Raw genomic sequence first — 16262 nt, 5'->3', positions numbered from 1 at the left:
AGTATACTTGCCGTGAGAACCCCATGAACTGTATAAAAAGGCAAAAAGAGAGAGACTGCAGGAGGTAAAGGTTTTGTTCCCTGGTTCTGGTGTGTCTGGCATACTTTTGAGGAATCCGGCTCCTACAGAAGGGGTGCACACCTTGTAGGTTCCTATCACGCACCTGGCTTCCCCAGAGCCCAGCTGGGTCTGCTGGGCACCAGTACGCGGCAATTAACAACTTCCCTGGCACCCCCTTCAGGTGTCCTTCCATTGAGATACTTCTCCATGAACAGCTCTATCTGGCACTAAAGGGTAGATTTCCAGAAAGTTCTAGAGGACAGATCACTAGCAAGTTCCACTGGCACAGTCCGGTAATAACTTCCCTGCATCTAGTAAGCCATTAACATGCTCTCTCCAATAAAGTTTGGATCACAGTGCTGGGGTGGGAAGAAGGTGCGGGGGCTCTTCCTTAGGCCCTCTAGGGGTAAAGGCAAGTTGTTGTCATTCAAAGTCGCTCAGTCGTGTCTGACTCTTTGCGACCCCATGGATTGCAGCATGCCAGGCTTCCCTGTCCTTCACCATCTCAAACTCATGAGCTTGAGTCAAACTCATGTTTGCTCAAACTTATGTCCATTGAGTCGGTGATGCCATCCAACCATCTTGTCCTCTGTTGTCCCTTTCTCCTGCCTTCAATATTTCCCAGCTTCAGGGTCTTTTCTAATGAATTGGCTCTTCGCATCAGGTGGCCAAAGTATTGGAGCTTCAGGTTTAACCTCAGTCTTCCAGTGAATATTCAGGATTGATTTCCTTTAGGATGGACCGATTTGACCTTCTTGCAGTCCAAGGGACTTAATGGCAAGTTAAGTTGTGTTACATTGTTGGGCTTCCCTAGTGGATCAGAGGGTAAAGAATCTGCCTGCAGTTCAGACCCGGGTTCAATCCCTGGGTTGGGAAGATCCCCTGGAGAAGGGCATTACAACCCACTCCAGTATTCTTGCCTAGAGAATTCCATGGACAGAGGAGCCTGATGCACTATCTGGAATGAATTGTTTCTCTTGCCTCCAAATGCATACGTTGAAATCAACTCTGCCTCTTTCTGACCCTGTGTGATCACCCCCAGACACCTGAAAACACCAAGGGATGAGGGTGAGAGTGGGGTGAGAGTTCTGACAGCTAGAGGCAAGCCCTTGCTTCTTGCATTCTCCACCCCAAGTGCTGGTCGCATGTTGCACAGTGCAGAGAAGAGGAAGGAAGGAACAGAATTGATACCAGCAGCCGGAAAAGAAGACCGTGGGAGTTCATGGTGCATCTCATGTAAATGCTTTCCTTCCCCCTTCTCACAGTTACTTTCCTTGAGTGTCTGACCTTGTGGTACCCTATGTGCATCCCCTCTGCTCATCAATAGCTCCATGTGTGGCACCAGGACCCCCTTAAGTTCCTGCAGCAGCATCTCCCTGCTTCTCTGCCTCTGGGCTTTCTCTGAAGCTGTAGAAGTCTGTTCAGCTTGTGCAGAAAGGTGTACTCTAGAGGTGGAGGGAGTTAATGGCCCTCAGATGCAGCCAGTGGGAGATGAGAGTTGGGTGGATAAGTATCCCAGCCTCTGTCCTTCAGTGGGATGGTTTGGGGAAACATTCTACACAACGCCTCGGAGGATCCCTAACAAGATTGAGCCTCAGTTGTCCACAGTGGTAATTAGCTCAGGATGAGCCCTTTATTGAGTCTTCTTTCTCTGCTCACTCACCTCAGACCCTCATTCTTACCTTGTGAGATCATCTCCCAAATATACCACCTGCAGCTAAGTCCTCACCTCAAGCTCTGCTTTTGGGAGAAGCTAAACTAAGGTAGGCATGCACACACTCCCACCACAGGAGGAACAAGGCCAGTCTAACCAGAGTGGCAATGACAGACTTGAAAGCTTGATAGCTTTCTTTTTACTTCTCTTTGGTTATCTCTTCAAAATCTCAAAACCATTTTATAGCCATGGCCCTGCAGGGCATTGGAAATGGTTCAGAGCTAGGAAGAATTACCTCTTATTCTCAATGACGGAACCAGGGTTCAAAAAGTTCTTGACTGCCTGAAGCAATGGGGCCGCCATCAGTAGGATGCAATTTGAAAGAAACAAGTGCTATGGTAAAGTTGAAAAAAAATCGATTGTTCATGTACTGAACATGATAGTCACTAATGTGAAATGAAATGTGGGGTTTTTCATTGATCACAATCTCCCTGTGAGTCAAGACTTGAAAAAAATAAAAAGAACCAGTATGGGACACTGTTGACAGAAGCATCTCGATCAGAGGTTAACATCCTCTACTTCAGCTGACTGGCTCACCACCACCAAGCCCAAGTCCTGGACTTTCTGCTGATTGGCCAACGTATCACACACCTCTCAGGAGCCTCTTTCCATCCACTTAGCCTCAGCTGTCTTAAGACTTATGCCAGTCCAGCCTTGACAGTGGTAGCTAGCTCTATGTCAGTTTAACCATCAGAGTCTTTGATCTGCTGTTGCCCTTGCTTTTTTCCGTGTTGCTACTGAGGCATAGGATGCTGTGGGATTCCCTGGGCGCATGCACAGCGTGGACGTATAAGGGAGTTAACACCCAGTGGGGCCAGACATTAGTCAGTGGTGGGAAATGCCAGCAGGTACTTCCTTCCTGCTTCCTTCCTCCAGTAGACGTTCCTGAGTAGCAGTGGTTTATGTGGCCTCTTGGAAGGTAGAGACCAAGAGATCCAATGTCCAAAGCTTCTGTGGGAAAGGATTTAGCTCCCCCTCCACTTCCCGCCTTCTCACTTCCGTCCCTTTGATCACACTTCTGAATAAAGTCCTCACATGGAAGCCCCAAGTTCTATTTTGTGGGGAACCCAGGCTAATACATGTTGTCTGAACCGATCCCAGGAGAGAGGAGCTAAGATGTGGAGGGTCTGATGTAATCGCTGTCAGAAAGGGGACGGGCTCTGCCTGATGTGAGAGGGTTGGGATGCACACGGGAAGGCCATCCACAAGGTCTGTAAAGCAGATGAGGGCTGTGTGTCTCTGGCCCCAGCAATGCATGTTTATTTTAGGTCTTTAAACTGTCCCACTTCCAGTTCTACGGGGTTGTTTCTTCTCACAATTTCTGATACATAATAAGCGCCTTTCAAAAGCAGAAGTGATGGTACAAGTCAGATTTAACATCTTGCGTTTGTGTCATCCTTGTTTTCACAACTTATAGCAGTGATGCAATCACAGCCTTAGCGAAGCGTTAGGTCATTTTTCTTTAAAGGAAATCTGGCTGCGATTCTGCATCCCTCTGGATTGGGGCAGAGTTCTTTCTCAGTGATTATTGAGGCTTCCAGCCTGTGTCCAAGTATAGCTGGAGAAATCCCACACAGAGCGAAACATTTGGGGGAACTGTAGGTCTTTTTGTAAAAGGTATTTATTTGGCTGTGCCAACTCTTAGTTGTGGCACAGGAAATCTTTGTTGCAGCATCTTTAGTCGGTCGCGGCACGCAGACACTTAGTTCGGGATGTGGGATCTTGTTCCCCGACTAGGGATCGAACCCAGACCCCCTGCATTGGGAGCGCAGAGTCTTAGCCACTGGACCACCGGGGCAGTCCCTCACCTGTAGGTCTTAGTTCTTTTGTTCAGGCCGTGTTGTATCACGTTTCAGCCTCAGTCTTCCTGAGTCCGGGGCCCCTACTCAGAGTCTCCTTGTGGTGCTGAGAGGGCAGCTCTGTGCCCGCTCTCTCTCTCCCCTAAGTGTCATGGGGACGCTGTTCTTCTTCACCTGCTCTGTGGCCTCCTCCCCCCCATGGTTCTCCCATCACAACACAGAAGCACTACTGAGTTCTCTCTGTCTTACCTGAGGTCCCCGAGCAGAGTTTCCTCAGAGCCTTTTCTTGAGGTGGAAAGTCACTAATTGGTAGCCTGCCGACTAAGTATTGCCCATGATCTGGTTTTATTGTTTTATTCCCAGTTTTTTGCAAAAGAGGGAATTTCAGGTGCAGATGCAGATAGCTGACTTTTCTGGAAAAGTCAGAATATTTGTCCCCGCTGGCTACTGATTCCCTCATCACAAGTTGGCTGGGGTGGAGAGGTGGTTCAGGTGGGGAATGTGACCTATGGCTTCACCTCGGTCCCTGCAGGCATTTTGGCATCAGTGTTGACTTCTTTGATTTGATAAATATTTGTTGAGCACGTTTTCTGTATCAGACCTTGTTCTTGGCACTGGGGAGACAGAAAGGACAACATGGACCAAGGACCCTATTTTGATGAAATATCTTGATGGAGGAGACAGGTAATTTTTAAAAGCAGATATACTAATATTTAAGGTGTCATGTGGTGGTAACTGCTGTGAAGAACATAAAGCAGGAAGAGGGTTGTAGAAGAAAGACAGTGAGCTGAGGGGTGGGGACAAGTGTGATGCCATTTTTTGTAAGTTGTTTCTGGGAGGTCTGTTTTCAGTGACATTTAGGCAATGAAGGGCTTCACAATGCCAAGAAGAGAAAGTTTGTCTTCACGCTGTTCAAGCCTGGGAGTCAACGGACTAAGCAAGACCTGGAAGGCAAGGACTTTTGGGAACCGCCTAAGATAACGAGGTCACCACTCAAAGAGTTCTCATCTGTCTTTATTTTTGCATCCTTGCAAAAGCTAAACATGGATTGATATCTTAATAAATTTTCCATCCTACTCTTATAAACATTTTAATTTATTTAAAAAAATTTCATTGAAGTGTAGTTGGTTTGCAATATTGTGTTCATTTCTGCTGTACAGCAAAGTGACTCAGTTATACATACATATATTCTTTTTTGTATTCTTTTCCATTATGGTTTGTCACAGGATATTGAAAATAGTTCCCTGTGCCATACTGTAGGATCCTGTATCCATCCTGTCTATAACAGTTTGCCTCTGCTAATCCAGAACTCCCAAGCCTTCGCACCCCTATCCAGTTCTTCCTTGGCAACCACAAGTCTGTTCTCTATGTCTGTGAGTCTTTTTTGTTTCAGATACATTCATTTGTGTCATGTTTTAGATTCCACATATAAGTGATATCATATGGTATTTGTCTTTCTCTGTCTGACTTACTTTCAATCATCTCTAGGTCCATGCATGTTGCTATAAATAGCCTTATTGCTTTCTTTTTTATGGTTGGGTGATATTAAACATTTTTAAGAGATAAAGCTAAATTTCAAATATGGTATTTACCCTCTATGGAGTGAATAAATCCTTCTTCATTTTCTTTGGAAGGGTGAGTTGGACCTTCTGCTTTAGTCACAGGCCTCACAGAGCGAGCTTTTCTCATTTAGTCGTTGTATGAGGTTGTGGGGTATGCCTTTGGCTTCTTTTCTTGGGTTATGATCACAGCTAGTGTTAAACTACTGCCTGCTGCCTGATCATACACAAGGATTTGGTCATCCACATAAACATGATGCTGTTGTGAGTTCACTTTTCTATTTAGAGAAACATGTCAGCTAGAAATACCTCTACCTTATTACCCAGACGCATGCGTGCCAAGCAAGTCTCCAAAATAGCCCTTTGAGTAAGTGGCAGCTTTAAAAACCATCCAGCCGCCGACTTCAAACCAGAAGGTCAGCAGAGGAGAGTGGAAGTTGGATTCTGAACGGTCAAGGTGCCCACAGGAATTTACTAGGAGTCAGGATTTTGGAGACTTGAACAACCAGACAGCGGCTTCTCCTTGGATTTCTTGCCTGTTACTGATCTTGGTCTTCTCTCTTCAGACTTCACGATGAATGTGCAGGCTTGCTCTCGGTGTGGGTACGGAGTGTACCCTGCTGAGAAGATCAACTGTCTAGACCAGGTCAGTAGACATTTCTTGGCCTTTGCAAATTGTCACAAACTTGGGAAATATATCTTGTCACATATGGACATGTGGGTTTTTTTGAGCCACCAAGATAAGATGTTTTCCCTGCTTTTCTTCAGTTCTACCCATTTCTCACTACATCTCCTGTATTGTCTCAAAAATTTGTAGCACCATTTTATCCCTAAAGCTCATTTTCTTTTTTTGCTCTGAAATATATAAGATTCCTGAGAATGAAAGAAAAAGTAATTTTGTTCAATCTTTTCTATTTGGTTTCTAGATATGGCACAAAGCTTGTTTTCACTGTGAAGTTTGCAAGATGATGCTATCAGTGAATAACTTTGTGAGTCACCAGAAAAAGCCATACTGTCATGCGTAAGTGTTTGACGCCCCTCCCCACCACCTCTTGATTTGTATTTGTTTGGTTTTTTTTTAATAAGTTACCAACCAGAGGTTCAAATCGCACACTCCAGGGTTAAATCCAAGAACCCAAGAAATGTCTTCTCAAAAGTTTTTACTTACATACAGTCATTAAAGAGATTTGACACAGGATTTTATGCAATGGACAGAAAGTTGAAAACTTCAAATTTCTTACATGTGAAAGACAAAATCTATCCTCTATAACCCCATGTCAAATTATTAAAGATTGTGCAGAACAGTATAAATGCTGTGGATATGCAGAAAGCTTTAAAATGTTTTCTTTTAAATAATTTCAGGTAAATAATTTCCAGTTAAGTTTGGTGTTTATGTTAAATAAATAGGTTGAATTTATTTGATTTGCTTTTCTTTCTTTACGACTCATTGCCTGGAAACTCTGAATTTAATTACTACGTCTTATATTTTTTTGATGTAAAAAGTGACTCTTCCTTTAAGAATAGTCATTCAGTCATATTGGATAAAGTACATTTCTAATTCTGATTTATATCTACTTTTTGTAGCCATAACCCCAAGAACAACACTTTTACAAGTGTCTATTACACTCCATTAAATCTAAATGTGAGGAAACCTCCAGAGGCCATTTGTGGGGTAAGTTACTTAATTTTGAATTTCAAAATAGTGTTTAGAGAAAATTTCTTAGCTCAGGCACTTCTTGGGTTTTTAAGTGACTCTGTAAATATGGAGAAAATGGGCAGGTTTACACCCAGGCATGTTTAAGTAACAAATATTGCTCTTTGTCCTACCACAACATAGAAGCCCATCCAGGATAATCCAGCTTGAATATTTGAGGATCTTGTATCCATTTTAATCTCCTTGTATCTGTCCGCTCTGTACACATTGATACAGCAGGCCATGCATACACCAGGTACTTAATACATAAAACAAAGTTCATATAGTTGGAAAATATTACAAAGCCCTTTCTTTCCCCATTATATTTGGGTACAAACATGGAAACCTCTAGTTCCACACTCTTAAATCTCTCTGCATTTGGTAGTGTTTAAGATCTCTTTCCCCGTGGGCAGGGGTAGGTCAGAGATATTTTGATCTGGAACTAATGTTTGGGTAGGCCAGGAGGCCATATTGATTAACCAACCTGTTTTGAAAAACCAACAGTAGAGTTTTGTCAGATAACTATTGATTGAACGCTTGCATTTATTAAAATGATGAATCATTTCACTTGCCTCCCCCAGGCCCCATAGCAAGTTGTTTTATGGGATGGAACTAGCAGCTTTCTAAAATTAGAGAATGACACAGGAGGTGGAAGGCTCTCTAGTAATCTGCCTTCCTCATGTTACCTCACCCTATCCTGACTCTCCTGCCTGCCCAGGCCACGTCCTCCTCAAGAAGATGGTTTAGGTTGAGCTTATCCTTATCATGGCTTTCTACATATAATTGCCAACTAGCTTATTTCACTAAGTGCTTTGCTCCAATTGTGAGTTTATTATTTTTTTTAACAAGTTTAGGTAACATTTACTGTGTAATTGCTTAAATAATTTAATACATTACAATCCAATAAATACTATTATTATCCCATTCTACTGGTGAGGAAACTGAGGCTTGGAGAGTTGTTCACATATCTATCATTGACTTCTGACAATTAAGAAGCCTGAAGAATTCGTGAGCCATCCATTGCTGAGAAGGCTGATTCTTTTAGGATTTTGCTTTCATCCATTTTTGCTTGTTTGCTTGGGTTTTGTTGTTTGTTTTTGTCTCTTAATGTCTAACATAAAATTGACAGTACTGAATTTAACTCTCATTCGGCAGAGTGCCAGACACTTTGCAAAGCCCTTTATCTGTATAATCTCACTTATTCTTCACAAAAACCCTCTGCAGTATTATATTACAGTTGGGAGGCTGAGGCTCACAGAAGTTAAGTAACTTGCCCAGTTTTACCCGGCCAGTTGAACGGATACAAATCCAGATCTCTATCACTTTAGGACCGGTATCCTAAACTGCTCAGTCATCCTACTCCCGTGTACATAGGGTGTGGCAAACTCTCCAGAAGGAAGAATAAAGCACTTGTTTATGTTTACAAACATCCAGATATTTCTGCAGCTCTGGTGCCAGTTTGCCCAGAGATTGAATACAAGGAGGTGTACTTATATATCAGAATACTGTTTGTATTTGTCACAAAAAGATCCATAATATCTCTATCTTCCACCCTCAGTGAGGTATCATCTGTCACGTCCCCTTACGAAATCTTACAACAGATCAGGCAGTACTTATCTTCCTTTGAAGTGGTGGTGAATTCACTTTTTTATAACTTGTATGACAGGCCGGATCTGAAGCGAGATTATCGCTGGTTCTATTTCCAGCCACAGGCAGTGACGTGAGCTTCCCAGGAAGCCTGTGTGTGTGTGTTAGTTCACATCTATGTGAATATGTGTGTATGTGTGTAAATATGTGTGTTTGCATATGGGGAGTGTATATATATGTGTATGTAGATGTAAATATGTGTGCACGTGCATACATGTGTGTATACATGGTGTGTATACATGTGCGTATATACATGAATGTGTATATGCATGCCTGTGTGCACGTTTGTGTATGTGTGTGGTGTGTGTATATGTGTATATGTGTATTATCTCTGTGTGTATATGGTGGATGTGTGTTTACATGTATGTGTGTACACTTGCATATGTGTGCATGCATATGCATGCATGTGTGTGCACACACACGCGTGTGTGCATATATGTGTGTACGTGTGCATGTGTACAGAAGAACTGAGTGCCGAGACCCCTCTCTCCTCCTTTCCCACCAGGGGAAGAATCAAGTGGACACTCACGTCCCTTCTAGGCCACAGATCTTACAACCCCCCTGGGGAATGTGTGGATTGCATTCTTACTCCCTTTTCTTCTCTGGGAGACTTTGCCAATTGAATAAAAAACAGATTCATAGTGCATGTGCTAAAATTAAAAAAGGAAAGAAAGGGATTCTTCAGTTACGGAGATGAAAGTGAAATGGCATTTGAAGCTGGTCAACATTTTTCTGTTTTTTTAAATGTCACTCTTTGAAAAATAAGTGCATAAATAAATATTTACTAAGGCAGAATTTCCTGTTTGATAGGTGTAAATGGAACTTTTATCTGAATAGAACATCTAGATTCTCTCCTATTCAGAGATGAACTTTAGCCCTTAATGCTTCCTTACTCCACAAATAATATTTGTGACTTTTTCCTCTTCCTATTTCCTCCAAATAGTCATGAGCCCTGTGAAAGTTCTCTAGGAAAGTAGGCACCACCCCGCCCCCGCCCCCGCCCGCTGCCTATACTGTGGGAGAAGGGCAGAAAATACAGATTCCTGTGTACTTTGGTCACGTGATTCTCATTCCTTTAGTCAGTGGCTCTAAAGGAGGGTGGTTTTGCCCCCTAGGGGATATTTGGTGATATCTGAGGGACTTTTTCTGGTCAAAACTTGGAAGGTAAGAATACTGGTGGCATCCGGTGGATAGAGACCACCCATCTTGCTCAGCATCCTGCCATGAGCTAGACAGGCTGCCCCCAACAAGAAATGAACTGGCCCCACATGTCAGTGGAGCTGCTTACAAGAAACTTTGCCAAGAGTTTATGGAGTGTTCAAGGTAATTTCTCAGTAGCCAAGGGATAAGGCATACAAAGATTTCTCAATTTATGTACTTAAGAATATACATGTTAGTGCTGCATTAAGCAAGGCCAGACAAAGTGCCCTTGACAGGGAACTAGAATTCCCGGTTTCTGAACCTGGCTTTGCTAACCTATTGAATGATTTCAATAAGTTCACGTCTCTTCTCTGAGCTTCTTTCCTCATCTGTAAAATCAATGATTTAAATTTTAACTTGTTTTAGTTGCAGATTTCTGGGCTCCATCTTGGATCTCAAACATCATGATATCTGGGTTTGAACCTAAGCCCTAATATTTTCTTTTGTGGTTCAGTCAGTTCAGTTCAGTTCAGTCGCTCAGTCGTGTCCGACTCTTTGCGACCCCATGAATCACAGCACGCCAGGCCTCCCTGTCCATCACCAACTCCCGGAGTTCACTCAAACTCATGTCCATTGAGTCAGTGATGCCATCCAGCTATCTCATTCTCTGTCGTACCCTTCACCTCCTGCCCCCAATCCCTCCTAGTTCTTATATTCTCCTTAAGAAATCTTTGCCTATTCCAAAGTCATGAAGATATGGTTAGATGTCAGTTCTCTTCAAATTGATTGACGCAGTCAATGCAGTCCCAGCCAAAACTCTGGTGTTTTTCATAAAAATAGACAAACTGATTGTAAAATTGATATGAACATATAGTGATTCTAGAATGACCAAGAAATCTTGAAGAACAAAATCAAAGGACTTAGGTTACCAGGTTTCTAGGCTCCTCAGTCCATGAAATTCTCCAGGCAAGAATACTAAAGTGGGTTGCCATTCCCTTCTCCAGAGGATCTTCCCCATCCGAGGATCGAACCCAGGTCTCCTACGTGGCAGGCAGATTCTTTACCATCTGAGCCACCAGAGTGCCTCTTGTAGTTGTTAACTCAGTGTAGTATTGGCACTGCTGTAGAATTGACAGGTCAGTGGAAAACAATACAAGGTTAAGAAATAGAGGTGCACATATGTGGTCACCTGAGTTACAACAAAGGCACCACTGCAATTCAGTGCAGCAAGAATCATCTTTAAATAAATGGTACCCGAGCAACTGGACACTTACATAGAAGAAATGAACCTTGATACCTACCTCATACCTATACATAAACATTAATACAAGGTGTGTTATGGATCAAAATGTTAAAGGTGTAATCATAAAGCTTAGGAGAATACCTACATGAATTTGAGGAGCCAGCATTTAACAAGCTCCCTGGGTGTTGCACAGGCTAATTAGGAACCACTGCTCTCACATCTAGTGTTTTCTAGATAAGCTTGTAGAGACATTGTTGTTTTATTTGCACTGCAAAATAGAGCTTTGCACACAGTAGGTGCTATCCACGTGCCACTTGGCTGGTGGTACAGATGAAGCTGGTGGTGACTCTTGACAGCACAGTGTGGCTTGTAGTACAGTTAAGATGTTCTGCAGTTGAGACTTAGGATCTGCTCCCCCCGCCCCAATTTAGTTCTGTATTATTTGTTACCTTTCTCGTTTCTGATGGAAACATTACTGACAACATCTTCATTGTGCAGATCGATGGCCAAGAAGATGGTGAACGGTTTAAGTCGGTTTTTCACTGGGACATGAAATCCAAGGATGAGCCTGCTGCACCTAACAGGCAACCACTGGTGGATGAGGTGAGGCGAGAGTTATAGACGGGTTTGGAAGCAGAGGAAAGAATGACACGTTGTGCAGATGACATGTGTATTCAGCATTACGTCTAGAGGGAATTGGTTAAGCTTTCTTTTATCCATCTTGTCATCCCAGCGGTCTACAGAAGACCTCCATGGTCTGTTTCCCACATTCGCTTAATACTTGGTATTACCAGACAAAAGTTTTGACAACCTGTATCTTGTTTTTTTCTATTTAAACTTTCCTGATTGCAAGTGTAGTTGAGTGTATTTTCACATCTGAATGATCTGACTTTTCAGATCGCCAAAGGATGGTTCTACCCAACCTGTCTAACTTGCTGTACCTCCAGCCCACTTGGCTCCCTATCTCTTTCCCCCAATTCCAGTCAAATCCATTTCCTCATGGTCTTTCACATGAAGTCTATCATTGCCTTCATGCTTTTATTCATGGCAGCCCCTACTCTTAGAATTTATTCAACACTATTTTTTTGCCTTTTTAAAATCAGCATGTATTTATTGAGTATTGTATGCCAGGCACTATTCCAGGCTGCTGGAATACATCAGTGCACAAAACAGATGACAATCTCTGCCTTCATGTAACAGACCTCCTTGAGCAGATGCTTTTTCTTGTCTCTTTGCATCATCTGGTAACTGACCTCATCCCTGGAGGTCCAGCTCAAATTCCTGTCCAAATCAGGGGCCCGCACATCGAGATTGCTTTTTCAAAACCCTCACTGTGTTTATCTTCAATACAGTATGTTTAAGCACCAAGCATTTTCTAATTGCTAATTGTTTCATATGTTAGTTTTATTTCCCTAGATAAACTACACATATCTTAAAAAGAGGAACTTTGTCTTCTTTTTTTTCTTTTTTGATTTTCTTTTTCTAGTGTTAATTGCTTAATCTAGTGCTTGGCACACAACAGGTAGCAGATTTTTGAAGCTTGGCTGAATAGTGCTGATTAAGCTCAGATAGATGGCCTGTCCACAGCAACTCCCCGCTGCCCCATCTTGGTGCAGTAATGAGCAAAAAAAATGTTAAGTTACATTTAGGACTCTGCTGTGATATCAGTCAATATCTGAAAGTCTTGGTTATTTAGGAGATTAGGTTATTTTCTAGTTTGAAGAAAATGAACATTCTGGTTAGCTGAGACTTGCCATGTATCAGGAGGAGTTTGTCGTTTTTAGAGACTTTCTGTCTTTTCTATCTTATGTTGACGATGTAGGTGAGCGTTGCTGGGAGGGTGGAGTAAGTAGGGTGATCTTACCAAGCAAGTGTGTGGGCTGTGTGTTTGTATGCATTTGTGTTTCTCCTTTCCAGAGAGCCTATTGGAGTGGATACAGGGAAGGGAATGCCTGGTGCCCAGGAGCTCTGCCAGACCCTGAAATCGTAAGGATGGTGGAGACACGAAAGTCACTGGGTGAGGTAAGGGCCCTAGAAAATTACTTTAGCAGTTGGCTTGGATGTTCATTAAGATTGTGATAGAGTACTGGCCCTCCCCCAAACATCCCATGTCCCAGTCCCTGGAAGCGATGAATATGCTACTGTGCACGGCCAAAGACATGAAGAAGGTAGGGATTTTTTAAACTGAAGTATAGCTGATTTGCTTCCCTGGTAGCTCAGTGGTAAAGAATCCGCCTGTCAATGCAGGAGAGGCTGGAGACATGGGAGACACGGATTTGATCCTTGGGTTGGGAAGATCCCCTGGAGGAGGAAATGGCAACCCACTGCAGTATTCTGGCCTGGAAAATCCCATGGACAGAGGAGCCTGGTGGGCTACAGTCCATTGGGTTGCAAAGAGTTGGACACGACTGAACAACGGAACAAGTGTACATATAGTTGATGTACAGTGTTGTGTTAGTTTCTGATGTACAGAGGTGTGATTCAGTTATATGTATACATACATATGCACATATATTCTTTTTCATGTTCTTTTCCGTTATAATTAATTTCAAGAAAATGAATATAGTTCCCTGTGCTATCCAGTGGGACCTTGTTTACTTATACAGAGTAGTTTGTATCTGCTAAACTCAAGCTCCCAATTAAGGTAAGGATCTTGAGATAGGAAGATTATCCTGGATGATTAACGTGGACCAAATGTGGGGATCAGTCCTAGGTGTTCATTGGAAGGACTGATGCTAAAGCTGAAACTCCAATACTTTGGCCACCTCATGTGACGAGTTGACTCACTGGAAAAGACTCTGATGCTGGGAAGGATTGAGGGCGGGAGGAGAAGGGTACGACAGAGAATGAAATGGCTGGATGGCATCACCGACTCGATGGACATGAGTTTGAGTGAACTCCGGGAGTTGGTGATAGATAGGGAGGCCTGGCGTGCTGTGATTTATGGGGTCTCAGAGAGTCGGACACTACTGAGCGACTGAACTGAACTGAACTGAAATGTGATCACAAGGGTGCTTATAAGGAGGGAGGCACAAGAGTCAGAGTCAGAGAAAAGATGATGTGACAACAGAAGCAGAGGTCAAAGCTGTAAACCAAGAACTGTGGACAACCTCTTGAAGCTGGAAAGGCCAAAGAAATGGATGTCCTACCAGAGCCTTCAGAATCAGCCCTGATGCCCTATTTTAGATTTGGACCTGTCGCACTGTAAGAGAGATCTTAGTAGGTTTTCATTGTAGGAAAGGCAATTTTACCCCAGGTTATGGAATTCCTTAATGATTTGCGTGCTGTATCCTCTAGTCCTCTCCCTAAACCCAGGGCACCTGTCATTTGAAGAAATCACTTTGGAAAATATTGTTAGTCTTGAGTAACTTTTCTTTGGCACATGGAAAGAAAACAACTGCAGCACAGTTGCTAAGGTGCTATGTTTCGTTAGGAAAGCAGACTAGCAGACATATTCAAAAGTAAGGAGGAGAAGAGAACAGATATTTCACTCCCAGTCCTTTTGAAATGTGTTTGGTGGTGGTTTAGTCATTAAGTCGTGTCCAACTCTGCGACCCTGTGGGCTATAGAGCCCACCATGGACTTTGGGCCCATGAACTGAGGAGCCTGCCAGGCTTCTCAGACCATAAAGACTTTCCAGGCAAGAATACTGGAGTGGGTTGCCATTTCCTTCTCCAGGGCATCTTCCTGACCCAGGGATCTAACGTAGGTCCCCTGCACTGCAGGCAGATTCTTTACCGACTGAGCTACCAGGGAAGCCCAGAACTGTGTCTAGTGGATGAGTTGCTGAAAGGTCTCCTGCGTAATAATTCCTGCATTATCTTACAAGCCTCTGAGTCAAGGGGCCTCCCTTGGGTTGTGCCAGGTTCCACAGAGTTTAATATAAACACTGAAGGGGAAACTCTTTGACCTGGGAAATATGATTTCTTCAGCCTTGGAGGTGTTAATTTAAATCACCAAGTGAATAATTTTCAAATTTATTCCAGGAGACCAAAATATTTCCCTAGTACCATATACATCCCGTTGCATTGGTTCTGATGATGCTTACTATTGCAGTTTTATTCATTCTCATTAGAGATCCTGTTGGTTCTCATGCTGACATTGGTCTGACCAACAGGAATATCCAGAAGACTATGAGCAGCAGAGAGGCAAAGGGAGTTTTCCAGCCATGATCACACCTGCCTATCAAAGGGCCAAGATCGCCAACCAGCTGGCCAGCCAAGTGAGTGTCTTGGTGCTGACTTGCCGTTGATTACGCCAGTTTTTGTCGTTAGTGAATCCCTGGGATTCAGGTAAAATCCAACAGGAGAGCTCTTTGGGGGCAGCAGGTACCCTGAGAGTGATATTACGAAGAAGACTGTGTTCTTATCTTTTCTGAATCAGTCATTCTCTGTGCCCGTGCCTCTTCTGTCAATGGAGAGAAGACCGTATAGCTCACCCCAAAACTGAACCAAATAATTTTTCGAGGTGAAGCATCAAGGACACTGATTTTTATTAAGAGGATGGCAGGTCCTACTGAGGAGCAGCATAGCTGCTTGATTTAGAGCTCAGATTCTGGAGCCAGCTATATTGGGGTGCAAATCCTGGCTCTCTTGCTTTGTAGCTGTGGGGCCCTGCACAAATTACTTAACCTCTCTGTTCCCCAGCTGCTTGTCTGTAAAATGGGGGAAATCATAGTCCTGCCTGATGTGATTGGTACGGAGACAAATGAATATTTGTTCAAGTTTAACAGTTCCTGGCACTCTCTTGGACTGAACACATGTGCGTGTTTTTGGAGAGGAGTCCATAAAGCAAGCCAGAAAGACTTGCCATAGGTTTGCCTTGAGTGTTGCCCAGTGGTGTAGCTTCAGGACGGCTGCAGGGAGAGGTCCAAAGGCTGCTGGGTGTGACCTTGACTCCATTCTGTCTCCTCACCAGGTGGAATACAAGAGAGGACATGATGAGCGCATCTCCAGGTTCAGCACGGTGGCAGATACCCCCGAGCTGCTCCGGGCCAAGGCTGGTGGACAGCTTCAAAGTGATGTAAGAAATGATAGAAGCCAGGGACTTCTCTGGCAGTCTGGTGGTTGAGACTCCACACTTCCACTGCAGGGGGGCCTGGGTCAACCCCTGGTCTGGGAACTAGGATCTCCCATACCATTTGTGTGTTAGTCGCTCAGTCACATCTGACTCTTTGCGACCCCATGGATTGCCGCCCTCCAGGCTCCTCTGTCCATGGAATTTCCCCAGGCAAGAATACTGGGGTGGGTAGCCATTCCCTTCGCCAGAGGATCTTCCCAACCCAAGGATCGAACCCCGGGCTCCCACATTGCAGGCAGATTCTTTACTGTCTGAGCCACCGGGGAAGTCTTTGGAGTCCCATGCCATGCAGAGTGGCCAAAAAGGAAAGAAAGCAATGATGGTGACC

General features: G+C 43.7%; 1 protein-coding gene across 7 annotated transcripts in view; it reads left to right on the top strand.

Annotated features, from left to right (window-relative positions):
- The first annotated feature begins 5529 nt into the window (after positions 1 to 5529).
- The window catches only part of NRAP (nebulin related anchoring protein), a 76767-nt gene continuing 66034 nt past the window's right edge, over positions 5530 to 16262 (top strand). For all 7 annotated transcript variants that reach the window (XM_055424618.2, XM_055424616.2, XM_055424619.2 and 4 more), the window contains exons 1-7: positions 5530 to 5778; positions 6059 to 6153; positions 6717 to 6804; positions 11354 to 11458; positions 12773 to 12877; positions 14973 to 15077; positions 15773 to 15877. In XM_055424618.2, coding sequence (XP_055280593.2) covers positions 5707 to 5778; positions 6059 to 6153; positions 6717 to 6804; positions 11354 to 11458; positions 12773 to 12877; positions 14973 to 15077; positions 15773 to 15877 — 675 coding nt within the window. In that variant the 5' untranslated portion in view covers positions 5530 to 5706. The remainder of the gene's footprint in view (positions 5779 to 6058; positions 6154 to 6716; positions 6805 to 11353; positions 11459 to 12772; positions 12878 to 14972; positions 15078 to 15772; positions 15878 to 16262) is intronic.

Source organism: Moschus berezovskii, chromosome 12, assembly GCF_049115385.1.
Source record: "Moschus berezovskii isolate FMDL1 chromosome 12, NW_MosBer_1.0, whole genome shotgun sequence".
NCBI lineage: Eukaryota > Metazoa > Chordata > Mammalia > Artiodactyla > Moschidae > Moschus > Moschus berezovskii.
This window is presented reverse-complemented; position numbering and strand designations above follow the sequence as displayed.